At 33.5% G+C, this 14,124-nt stretch overlaps 1 protein-coding gene across 1 annotated transcript; it reads right to left on the bottom strand.

The window, feature by feature from the left end:
• Positions 1-5,687: 5,687 nt before the first annotated feature.
• Positions 5,688-9,623, bottom strand: LOC149556405 (putative laccase-17). Its single transcript, XM_089785864.1, has 6 exons — positions 9,507-9,623; positions 8,881-9,032; positions 8,529-8,773; positions 7,934-8,062; positions 6,508-7,449; positions 5,688-5,963 (listed from the first exon to the last, which is right to left on the bottom strand). Exons 1-6 carry the CDS (start codon positions 9,621-9,623, stop codon positions 5,833-5,835), a joined length of 1,716 nt encoding a protein of 571 aa, XP_089641990.1. The 3' UTR covers positions 5,688-5,832.
• Positions 9,624-14,124: the final 4,501 nt, after the last annotated feature.

Here is a 14,124-nt window from a genome sequence, read left to right as displayed (position 1 = left end):
GGTGAATCAGTAAGCTTTAAAATTTAAACCAATTCAGCATAATAAAAAATTCACCATTCATTCATCTACTTTACTGTATGCATGAAAAGATTAACACACTGATTTGGTGACCCAGAAACCTTTCAAATTGAAAGTAAAACTGGGGTGGGGATGATGCCCACAAAACTTCAATACTGCAGTATAAAGTTGGCTGGTTAAGGCTTACAGTGATCACTTCTGGTGATCTACCTTGTTAGGAGCAAGTAGGACTGCTAGATCCACCTTGTTAGAGGATTTACAAACATACAATGAAGTATGCACTCTGTTAGGAGATTTACAAAAGACTGTTAAGTCTACCCTGTTAAAGGATTTACAAAACTGATTCACCTGTTAGGATGAAGCAGTGGATCTGCTTGCAACTGGTTTGCTGATTAGATCTTATGTACTGATCACTTGATGTGATGGATATATCTTTGCTGCTCCTTGATAACCTTGTTGAATACTCCGTTGTTGATTCTCTTTCAATTTGCTCTTACTTCACTGTTACTTCTCTTCATTATATCTCTTTTATTATTTTTCATCATATTTGCAAATGGCACAATACATTACATATATACCATTCCAATATTTACAGCAACAAGGTCGGCCAAACACAAGTGGACAAAACATTACTGAGTCGGCCAGATAGTAGAAAACTCAGGTTCCTCAAACTCACTCGGTGACCTTCTGACACTCGGCATCCACTACATTACACGGCATCGTCATGCACTCGGTAGAGGTAGGGGCTCGGTCCATACTAATCACTCTGAGTAGCTTGGAACTTGGTAACCACTGGTGACTTGGTAAACATTGTGTCACTCGGTAGAAACTAACTCCTTCGATTCACTTGGTAAGCACTGAATACTTCTTTTACCTTTCTGTCTTGGTAATCACTGAAACCTTTATTTACCTTCCTGACTCAGTAAATACTAAATCCTTCGTTTACCTTCCTGACTCGGTAAACACTAAATCCTTCATTTACCTTCCTGACTCGGTAAACATTAAATCCTTCGTTTACCTTTCTGACTCGGTAAACATTAAAACCTTCGTTTACCTTCTTGACTCGATAAACACTAAAACCTTTGTTTACCTTCTTGACTCGGTAAACACTAAAACCTTTGTTTACCTTCTTGACTCGGTAAACACTACTGAACATACTTGGTAACCAACGAATGCTCGGTATGAACTGTAAACTGAGTGATGAACTCGGTAAGCATTCAGAATCAAATAAGTGTTGTAACTAATGACAAATGTATCATTATTCCAACACCCATTTCAATATTTCTTCACAAAAGGGCTACAAGTAGAGCCCCTAATTAAGCCTCCATCCATATTTCTAGGGGAAATAGCTCCTTTGTGGTGTAGGAGCACCCAATCTACCTTCAACAAGAACCATAAATATTTCAAATTAAGGTCCTTGTGTCCTTTAGTCATGCTTAGGAATAATAGATTTAATGTTGCATTTCATTATAAGGCCATAGTTACAAGATTGGCATTTTATAAGCCCTTGTCTAACTATTGGTCATTAATGATCTGAGGCATAGGAATTTACATTTTTTTCATGTTAACATCCTTTAAGAATCATAAAAATAAGGTTAGAACCAATTTTGGTCACCAGATATGCAAAATTGCAAAATATGCAAAAATTGCTCTAAAAGTTGTCAAAGCAACTTTGAGCAACTTCTTAAAAAGTTGCTAAAACTTGTAAAATCCTCTCCCAAATGTCTAGTTGGTTCAAAAAACTCATACAAACATTGGGAGCATCCTATATAAGCCCTTATAGGTGTGTGATAGGATAAATATGTAATTTTGGCATTGAAAGCAATAAAATCAGCATTTTTCCTTGCATAAACATGTGTTGCAGACCCTGGTATGGATGTGTACAGATGATTGGAGATGTCTCAATGGATCTAAAAGTTGGGGAATTTTATCTATTTCATTTTTCAAAAAGTCTCATGTTCTAACTCTTCATAGTTTGAAAGTTATTCAATTTTTTATTGATGGCTGCGTAGAAATTAGCCTACAAATCAGCAACTTGCTAGGGCTGGGTTATTTTGGCATATTCCACCATGGGAAATTGATGCCTTTTGGTGGGATATAAGTTTTAATAATTTACTTTCATATTTTGTAATTTTTTTTCTAGAATATGCAAGGAGGTGAGTTTGCCACCATACCCTAGGTGTGCTTCCTAAAGAGTACACCAAATCAACATTTACAACAGTCCTTCTAGATTGAGTTCTTGGGTTCACTAGAGGCTAATATCATAGAAATTTTTCTCATTTACATGCCTCCACATGTCCTAATTTTTGGATTATATTTTCTCTTTTTAGAAAGTGTACCTGTAGTGCAAATGGAGCCCTAATTAGGCTTTCAAATCCGGTCTAATGTTGCAACAACAACAACCTCCATTCTTCTCCATGCTTGGGCACTTTGGCATGTTTCATAAGACCCAAAAGGGTTTCCAAATAATTGGTCAAGTTACCATGTCCTTTGGAAGAATCCAAATTTACACCTCTTCCTCATTCTAGGAGGTTTACAAGCTAATTTAGTGGTTTTTCAAAGCAACTTCATACTATAAGTTTCCTTTGATGAAATGAATCATGGATTCATGTTTTTTAGAACCTAAATAGGCTATATCAGTGATTTTAGGCCACCCCTAGTCTTTTTGTTCAAATTTTTGGGTTTGATCTCTCTTTTGGCTAAGGGAATCTAGTAGTGCATATTGAGTTTTTGGTGCTTGGTACTTGGGTAGACCTAGTGATTAGGTTACCTTGTCTTGTGGGGTTGTGATAACCTTCCATTAAGCCCATCTCCATACCTATGATAGGTATTTGGCACTAGGACCCTTCACCTTGGGTGTTGAGGGAATTTGAGCATTTCCACCATTCCTTATTGTTTGAAGACTTCTACTGCATATTGTTGCATCACTTTGTGTTAGAGTTTCAAAACCTCTAGCCTTAAGAACAATTGATACATAGGACCCATGCTCAAGATTTTTAGGATCTCAAGGTGTGTACATGCCATACAACAAAACTAGCAAAATTGAGGGTTTGGTAGGGCTTTCTTGGCAAAGAAACCTTAAGAAAACCAAACCAATGTTAACTATATAAAATACACACCCCTCTTCAAAATGCACCAATGTTGATCCATCTTGATCAAAACAAGGAAAAATGAAAAACTCAAATTCCAAAGAATAGAGGAAAGAAAACCTCTATGTCTAGAAGAAGGAACAAGCCAAAATAGAGTAGAATCTCATAAATACAAAGAAAAAATCTTCCACCTACAGAGGGGATATATGGACAAATAAATCCCAAAATCACTATCCCACACAAATCCACAATCAAGAACAACCACTTCTATGGAACACAATAGGGATACAAAACACTTTCTCCACATGAAAGAACAAAGAAAGGAAGAGGCGATAGAGAGATAGAGGCATGGTGCACATACACCCAACAAAGAACATGGACAAAAAACTCCTCCTTGGTGAACACCATTACAAAAAAAGGTTTAAGTGCAAAAAATGCAAAAAGTGATAGATTCTATATTCATAAGAATTATATTTGGGATCTTATATGTGTTTTGTATGAAAAAATTATTGGTATTAAATATGCCTACATGACTATGTGCAACTACGATTGTAGTGTGACAAGACATAAATATTTTTTATTCTACATGCTTCACGTTGCGATACAAGATGAATTATAAATATGTAATTGTACAAGTTGGAAGAAGTGCAACCATTAGAATGACAATTTTATTAAAATCCCTAAATTATGAACCATTCATCTCATAGAAATGAAAAGTGCAAGGTATAGAAAATGAAGTCTATTTATTGAAGAAGACTTTGTATGGGCTCAAGAAAGAGAACAAGATGGTATGCCAGGATTGATGGAGATCTTAGGCAATAAGAATAAAATAAAATAAAATGTGAGCTTACTCTTTATTTCAAGAAAAGGGATAATGATATTCTTATTGTAAGCTAATTTCTTGATTATATTATACAGCTAGTAGTTCTAAGATAAAACATTGATTTAAAATTTCTATGATAAGTGCATTTTAAATAGAAGACTTGAGTCTCAATATATGAACAATTGATATTGTTAGTTACATTTTGTTTTCCTACCCAATTTCTCATGCAAGTATGCTATATAAAGAAGATGACATTGAAATGGTTGATGAGATAACTTATAGAAGGTATAGTTAAAGATGTTTGATTTTCTTAACTCATACGAGAAATTGGACAGTCCTTAAATTTAATTTCTCTTGTTTGGGACTCGTGTCATGATTATCCAAAGTTGATTTGAAGACAACCAAAAGGATATTGATGTATGCAAAATATTCTAAATTTTTTGATAGTCATTATTATGCTCTTCAATTTTTTGAACTTAGATGACTAACATTCATATTTGGGATTTTATTTTCACTTAATTTAGGTTTCGTTACATGGAGCTCAAAGAAACATTACATCATTTAAATATTTCATAGATATAAAAGAAGAATACATTGTAGTTACTTCTTTAGGTACGTAAACATGTTATGACTTCATTTTTCTTTTAAATGATTATATATAAGATTATCAATTGCTAATACAATTTATATTTAAAGGTAAAGTAATTTTTTAAATATTATGAAAAGTCAATGGGCCCTCGATCTATTGGTGAAGGTGTTTGGTTTCAAATGAGCCCACCAAGGATCAAGTCTCAAGTTGAGTGCAAAGGACTTTGACACCATATGCAACATTGAGTCAACAAATTTGGTGCCTACTTGTCATTAATAAAAGATTAGCGAGTCACTCATGACACTTGAATACCTCAAGCCAAAGTATACATATATTATTACCTACCAAATTTAAACTATATTGAATAATATCCTAAATGATCTCAATAATTAGATATAATAGACTTATTTTATATTTAACCCATATTAAATATTAATATAAAAATCTTAAGATACAAAAGATTGAAAATTATTTTTTCCTTTTCGAAGGGAAAAAAAAAAAACTATGTTACATTATAAATTATTACTATTTTATTAGTACTATTCAATTATTACTTCAATTTAAAAATATTATCACTTTCTCATTTTGCTCAGCTTGCTTTGTTCATGTTTATCAAATCTTTCTTATGGACTTAGTCCTCCTCAATTTTGGGATGTACCTCTCCTCTATCTTCCTTAATTACATATTATAAATGATAATCTAGTATATCTAAAAATTTAATTCAATTTTTTGAAAAAATAAGCTGAGAGGTATCTAATTTTCAAAAGAATTAATATACATTTAGTAAATATTGTATTCAAATAAACACAAAAATTCCATGAATAAACTATTGTATTTGTTTTTATATATACTATGCCTTGATATTAATACATAGAAGTTTTATGAGACTGGGAAATTCAGCAAATCAAATGTAGACAATGATTTATTTCATCATGTACAAATTTTTAAAAAATCATATTCCATAAAAATCATAGCAATAAATTGTTTTTTCTGACATGTAAATGAATGTCAATTTTTTTTTTAAATGGAAAATGTTTACATTGAAGATTGCTGTCACTGTAGAAAGCCTTTCGACTTAATTATAAATTATCCGGATGCACAGACTAAACGTGTTTCCCAACAAAGAAATCGGAGTGACAAATAGAAAAGAAGCCGTGGAACACAAGAATATGCAAATGCTTTAACAATATTTATTATTTAAATAAATGAATGGGAACCTTTGAGGAAGCACATTCCTCAACTATAAAGTGCAAAATTATTTGAACTTGGACGACAGAAACTAAACACAAACTGTCATTTTTTTTTTCCATTTATCAGCATTTTGGAAGATCTGAGGGTGGGCTTTCGAGAGTGGAGGCGTACTCAGGTCCATCATGCACCACAAACACCATTGCTAAACCCCATCCAATGTGCAAGTCCAAATGGCAATGGAACAGCCATGTCCCTGCCATAATTTCAAACATAAAATTCATTCAGCATAATTTGCAATTCAAATGAACAAAATTTTCATATTATTATGTAATGGAAGACAAAATAAGTACAATATTACAATTTAGATTTCACTCTATTTATTATCTTAACTTTAATTGAAAATAATAACTAGCATACTTAACTATCTTTTTCATTTTTATGACATTGATAGAAAAGGACCTCGCTATCCTCCCTACAAACTCTACAGTTGACCAATTTTCAAAAAATTGAAAACATCATGAGTTTTTCCGAAAATTTCAGTAGTTTGTAAAACAAAAAATTTCAAAACAAATCACTACATTTTCGTGAATCTGGGAAAATAAAATTGACTTTATTTTGTCTTCAGTACATTTTGTCCAGAGATTAACTACAATAGAAAATAAAGAGACCATCATATTTAATGCCTTATCAAACTTTTCAATAGAATATTAGACCAGTAGAATAATTTCAAGAATAATAATAATAATACTATCTATAAACATTTTTTTATTAAAAAAAAAAGTCTACAATCATCTTACCTGGATTATCAGCCACAAATCTGAGGGCAGTCCATCCATTGACAGGAACATTGACAGTATTCCTCTTGGGAGGATCCACCAGATTAAACTTCTTAGAATCTTTGGCCGCATTATAGTTACCAAATCCAGAGCCTACAATGTAAAAATCATAGCCATGAAGATGAATTGGATGGCTTTCAGCCACCAAGATACCTGTCCCCTGAAGAATCACTTGCACTGCTGCATTGTATTTCAAAACTCTCACTTTTGTGCTTTTTTGAGTCAACCAGAGTCCACTGCTGATATTCTGAGAAGTATAATCAAATTGCAATGGAGGGTTATCAGGGAAACCCTTTGTAAAAACTCCCTTGATTCCAAAATGGTGGGCTTGTAGAATAGAAATGGATGTGGGCAGCTCAAATGAGTGATTGTTCATGCTTGCTGCAAGTCTTGCTCCATTGGGTCCTACACATGACTGGTTGGGGCAGTTTACTAGTCCCAATCCAACGGTGTAGAATAGATCTTCATCAACTTTTTGGGGGACTTTAACTGGGTGTTCAGGAGAATTCAGGCTTCTCAGGCTTTTCTCAAATTTTATCACGGTTTTGGTGTCATTGTACATGGGAAGATTAGGCATTTTGGGTTTTGATGAACTTGCTATATTGTACTCAAATATTGCAGTTGTAGTTGTGTTGTCAAATGATACTCCCTGACCGCTTGCATATGCCCTAGCAGCTAAGTAGAATTCGCCTGCTGTTTTGGTGAAGTTTACAAGCACATCTGTTGTTTGCCCTGGTCCCAACATGATGACTTTTGTAGTGTGGGGCTTTGTGTACAATGCATCCACTGCCACCACTGTCATCTTGTGGTGAGCAAGGGTGACAAACAGGTCGGTATTCAGTGCACCGTTCATGACTCTCAGGAGATTTGTCTGCCCTGTCCTCACACCAACTTTGAATATATCTGCATTCATCAACAATTTGGTTTAGAAATGAGCTTTTTACATGTTTTAATGATTCAAATGCGTAAAAGTTTTACGAACATTGGTTTGCATGAACTCATCTCTCATCAAACCGATCAATCGATGTTTCATAAGCAGTGGTTTACAAGAATCTATCTTGTTCACCCATGTTTTATGAAAAGTGGTTTACAAGAACTTCATGAAACATGAGTGAATGAGATGGATTCTTGTAAACGACTACTTATGAAATGTGGATCAACGAGTTTGATGAGAGATGGATTCTTGTAAACTACTGCTCATAAATATGGGTCGAGAGATGGGTTTGTCTAAAGCAGTACTTATGAAATAAGTGACAATGTGGTTGACTCAAAAATTTATAGAGTTGAATTTTGATAGCAATATCACAATTTAACTTGTTGTGAAATATATCTTCTACTTATCAATAAAATTTGGTTTTGAAGAGCTTTTGGGCTACAAGTATATTGCCTGAGGCTGAGCATGGGTAAAGGTCTCCTGGGTGCCCATTTATAGTGAACGCATTAGAATCATTGGGGGTGCCTCCTGTACGCATAGCTTCATTGATGACATCTATAGGATTCGCATTCCACCATTCTCCTGTTGTCAATCACAGAATATTAATATCCAGAGATATTCTACAGTAGTAACAAGGGATGGCGAGTCATGATATTAGTATATTAACATAATCTATTCATTTTTTATCTTAAATTTCATAACAATTCACATATCAATGTGCTTATGATTTATAATTTATGACCCAGTCTTCAAATAATATAAAATAGTTGTAAAATGATATCTTTCAATTTCTAGATAGAATATTTAAGATATTTATACTAGTCTATGTCTAAATATTTATGATATTCTCAAATATATATGAAAGAGGATAAGAATCTTTTAGACAAAATTGTGAATATTTTTAATTATGTTATGACATCACATATGAAAATAAATCTTATCTTTAATAATTTTCTGTCAACTTAAATTTGACAATCATTCACATATCAAAATTTAATATTTTAACAATATATTTTAGATCAATATCTATACTGATTAAGATTCATACCAAGCAAGATTGGGATCTCTTGGGCAGGCTTGGTAAATGGGTAAGATGCTCCCTGTTTGGGAGAAATAATGAGAGCTCCATAGACTGTAGCTCTAAGCCAGGAGCTGTGTGCATGCCACCACAGAGTGCCTTCTTGATCAGTGATGGTGAATCTGTATGTGTAGTTTCCTCCTGGCTGAATTGGGCATTGAGTTATATACTCTGGTCCATCAGCCCATGCTGTTCGCAACTGTCGTATTCCATGCCTGTGAATATAACATAAATGAATAAAAGTACAAATCTGTGTCACACTTTATTCTAAAAGAAACACAAAAAAGATAAATTTTAATCATAATATAGAAGCTACATATACCAGTGGATGGTAGCATTATGTTGAGCCTTGTTAATGACTCTAACAAGGAGAGTGTCCCCATTACTAACATAAAGAGTCGGACCAGGAAACTGTCCATTCACTGTGATTATATTATGCCTTCCACACAGCTTCGTTACAGTCTTTGATTGTATCTGTGATTGTGCACAAAATCATATAAGTTCATCAATCAAACCAGTTATAATCCCAACAATTGTAACTATAATGCGACCCATATAGTTGTAGTTAAAATGTTGAAAAAGTATCGGTTTCAAAATGTTGTCTACAAACATTTTTGTCATATTGAGCAATCTAGTCTTGTCTTGAATAGTCAAATCTAATCTGACATGTTAATACAAATATATATAATTCAATTGGTTATTGTGATCTAAAACATTGATATACAATTGAATTGTTGAATAAACACAAGCAATCTTGTAAACTTTACAATACTCACAAACTCTTCAAACTAATTCAGTTGGTTATTGTGATCTAAATCATTGATATACAATTGAATTGTTGAATAAACACAAACAATCTTGTAAACATTACAATACTTACAAACTCTTCAAAACTAATATCCTTCATTATCTTTTAGATTATAAAGCACGTGGAAGAAAAAGACTCACAACAAAAGTGTGACTGTGAATCTTGCTTGCCAAGGCCGTAGCAATGAAGAAGGCCATGCAAAGAATAAGCAATAGAAGCCATTGTTGACATTGCTGTTTGAACATGAAATCTGCCATTGTTGACAAATTGCAAAACCCAAGAAAAGTATTTGAATCCAAATGGTTTAAGAAAAAACTAGAGAACAATCATATATGTAGTGTAGGAAATAAGAATAGTTAGTTGCAACAGAGTAGAGGGGTTGGTGAACTACAGCAATAAATGAAGGAACTGGTCTTTGAGTAAATTAAGCGCAGCCATTACAGTTAGAAACTACGTAATCTCTCTGAATACAAGTCAGCGAAACATTTTTAAATTTCTAGAACCCACAAAACCCATTACACGTTTCAGATTCTCCTTATTTACATGTATGTTTTTATGGGTTCTAATCATTGGGAAAATTACTTTGCTAGGGTACAAACAAGCTTTCCTAGTCAAGAGCTGAAGATTTGGGCAATCCACCTATCTTCACCAAATTATAAAAGAATTGAGTATGACCGGTAGGATGTCTATTTATGAAAAGAAGAATTCCACACTCTTTGTACAAACAATTTAGGTACGATAAGAATCTCCTCGCATGGTTGTAGCGGTCTACCAGCTAATGTTATTCTACCCGTTCTTTGGGTACCCACCAAACAGTTTACATCAAAATCAGATTGGCACCCAACACTATCTCAGCATGAACATGCCCACCAATAGTTTGAACATAGCATGATATGAAATGTAGGATTGTTTAATTGTTTGTGGTGCATGAGGTTGGTGTTTAAGGAAATGAAATAAAATGAATGTTTCTTATCGGATTTTGTTTAATGAAAATGACAACTAATTTTAGTTAATGTTGAAGAGATTGGTTTTATAATAGAAATTGGAGGCTATTTTATATATATAATTGATTTTCTTCATTGAGAGATAGTTGTATTCAATTTTTATAGTAATGTTTTAATCATAGTTGTGAATCATATTTTTAGGTATGTATTAAAAGTAGGATGAGGTAATATGAAGTCAAATGTTATGATAATTTGGCATATAATTCTTTTAAATCTAGTTAGTGATGCATAGATTTGAATTGGTATAACTTATGTTACATAAAATTTTGAGGTTTTTTCTATGGTATAAGGATTAGTAGTATTCATTGGGTCATAAAAAAGGATAGATTACATCTTTATGAGTGTAGCTCATGCTTATAGTTGGGTCCCTAGAGTCACTTTCTTCATTGGTGGACATTGTCTCCCCTCTTTCCTTTATATGTATCCAGTTGTTTAGATTCTTAAATTCATTCATGTTTTTTGAGCTCTCGTGATGGAATTCTACTTCTTGACAATTTGATTTTTTAATGTAAAATAACTATATTGTAATATTTTGATTTCATGTCATTTCAAAGATATAGAAAAGATTGCCTCGGATAGTGATTACACTTTGATTATACATTTTTGCCTAATTTCACATTGAAATGTTCATTTTAAAGAAAATAAGTTCACATTTGGATGCATATTATCACTGAACCACTAAAATTTGAAGATGATTTGAATTCTAGAGTCTTTAAGAATTTTCCATCTATGTTCTAAATACAAATTTTCCTATTTTTTGAAATTGATTTGAATCCAATTTTCTATCTCCCACAAAAACTAGTACATTGTTATAAACAATATTTTTGAAGCATAATACTCACTCCATAAAGCATAATTGTTTTTTCCTAAAACAGATATTGTGTTGTCTTAAAATAGAAGAAGTCATCATCTAAGACCTTTTAGCTACAATTGTTTAGTGAATTTATGTGTCATAGTGTTGGAAAGTTAAGGTGCTAAGAATCAATACTTTCTAAAACTTTAGCCCTCAAATTTGTTTTACCTTTTGAACATAAGATCCCACTTTGCATGCATAAACTTAATGCCTTATAGTTTTGATTAAGTAATAACAAGTTTTAAAGGACCAAAAACCTTTTACAGAGTAGCAGAGAAATTAAAACTGAGAAACCTAGAAGAATTGTGCATCATCACCAAAAGTAGAACAAGCTAAAGCAAGTAGCCAAAAACAATGAGCTGGAAAAGATAGTAAAAAGAAAGAAAAAAGACAACACAAAACCATCTACAGGGTCTTCAGTAGATCTGTTGTTTGATCTGTAACGATTTTCATGTTTTTAGCAGAGGTCTTTAGATCATCCATTACTTTGGCTTTGACACCATTTGTCTTCTTCGAATTGGCCCTAGTGCACTTGCTAGGTCCTTGATCATATTTCCCTTCCTTGGAACCTTGACCTTTCACTTGTTCAAATTTATTTAGGAGAGTATTAATGTTGTCAGCCACTGTCTTTAGAATAGAGCAATTCTAATTAGCCAGTTTCTTGACCATCTTCTCCATATTCACCACTCTGTTATCTAGACCATCAATCTTTTTCTAGAAATCTTTTATTAGCTGCTCCAAATCTCTATTTTTGGCTTCAAGGGTTGGAACACGTTTCATTAAATTCTTCACCTCTTCAATGTTACCAATCACCTCAGAGAGTTTATTAATATTTTGTCACAAAGTTCTCTCCCCTTTAGTAGTTTTGTTGAGCCGATCAAACTCTCTAACAATATCTTGCATCTACAGCTACAAACTACTAATCAACTTCCTCATTAGCTCTGAGTTTCCAAAAATCCCTTTTAGAAATCCTTGGTCATCCTCATCCCCACCAACATTATCTCTTTCATAATTGGTCTTCTCATGCCCTTTAGCATCCATCTTCCCTTGGCAAAGTGGGTTTTTCCCTTTTCACTCCATCCTCTTAATCAGAGGTTCATCATCAGAAGGTATGCTTGGGGCCCTATCCACTTTCTTCCTCTTGTTTTTAGAGACCTCACTAGCAATACCCCTTTTCCCTTTCCCCTCTTCCAACTCCTCTTTAGAATATGTATCCTCATCCAAATCAGTCTCCTTAATCTTCCTTTTCTTCCCAGACGAGCTACCAGACTCCAGCTTTTTCCTCTTCTTAACCTCAATCTCCTCAAACTCATCCTCTTTGTCTTCATCAAATCCCTCATCCTGTTCACTCCCCTCCATCTCACATTCCATGGTTTTCTTACTAAACTGAGGTTTATCCAATTTTTTTGATTTAAAGAGGTTCATAACTAGCACCATAAAACCCTCATGATAGGCATGGTCACCCTCAGGATCATTCTGAATGGCTAAAATTGTAGTACCCAATGATTGCCTAGGGTAGAAGGGCAAATTAAGCCTAACCCTATGCCTAAAATGGTTCACTAGCATAAAGTGGTACCCAAATATCTTAGTGAAGTGGCCATCCAAGGCTATGTATTAAATAACAATGAACATGAAAAACCTCCAGGGACAAGAAATAGAGCCAAGGCTAAAATAAGAATTACAAATTTTCACTAGTTTGTTTTGTTCCTTTGTCATATCCGCAAATTCCTCCACTACCCGATCTGAAAGCTTCCTATCTCTGTAAAAGTTGATCCCCTCTGTGTCAAGGCTTGTAGCTTCCACTATGATGTCCTCAGTAACCTCCACTCTCTAATTATCCACCAAAATTCTCCCATTCTTCCAAGTTTTAATGAATTGGCATATAATAGAAGGGTTACTACCTTTCAGTTTCTTCATAAAACTTGTAAACTTCCCCTATTCTAGAATATCCCAAATCTCCTTCTTCTTTTTCTAGTCCTACTTAATGCCATATAGTTGAATGAAAGTAAATAATGTAAATGTATATAGGATCCCTGATAGAGATGAATGCAAGATTCAAATATTATCTTGATCTAACCAAAATAGACCTAAAGACTATTATTATATATAATGTAGTAGTGAGAAATATATATTAATTAATATATAATGTAGAGATCTTGAGACTGATATTTCTAACTGTTGTAGGAGGTATTGACACGATATTTCTTCTGTATCTTTCCCTTGGCAACAACTTGAGATATATACAATGAAGGGAGTCATGTCTATGTAAAGACATGACGCTTCATGGCTCATGGCCACGCAGGGTCATGTCCCTATGTGGACACACCCTTTAGCTGCCTTTCATTACATGGATTATGTTGATACTCACTTGATCACAGACTAATAATATGCACAATAATATAAGGAAATCTTGATCCATTATTTGATTTATATATTCTATGTATATGTATGTATGTGTATATATATAAGATATATAAGTTTATGAGTATATATATACACTATGTTATTCAAATACATATAATCAATCTAATATGTACATCAATTGGAGTGATGCTACATTTTAACACTCCCTCTTAGCGAGGGATAAGTGAATCAACAATGGAATTCATAATCTCTTGATATGTGCATTGGCATCAATCTCATTGATACCTATTAGGAGAATAGGTTATCTAATTCCGACAATCTGGGACATAAACTTAAAGTAGTCTATCAAATAATAAGAAATCACAATGTTATGATCTATATCATGATATATAATTATCATAATCTTCGGCACTCCGGGACAACAACTAGTGAAGTCTGATTATGATACGTTTTTTATCTTGACACTTGACACTCTGGGCAACAACTTAATGTAGCCCTCCATTATAATAGGTTCAACTATTGATAAGATCATCACCT

This window comes from Cupressus sempervirens, chromosome 5 (assembly GCF_028749045.1).
Source record: "Cupressus sempervirens isolate cs-2001-9-10 chromosome 5, ASM2874904v1, whole genome shotgun sequence".
NCBI lineage: Eukaryota > Viridiplantae > Streptophyta > Pinopsida > Cupressales > Cupressaceae > Cupressus > Cupressus sempervirens.
This window is presented reverse-complemented; position numbering and strand designations above follow the sequence as displayed.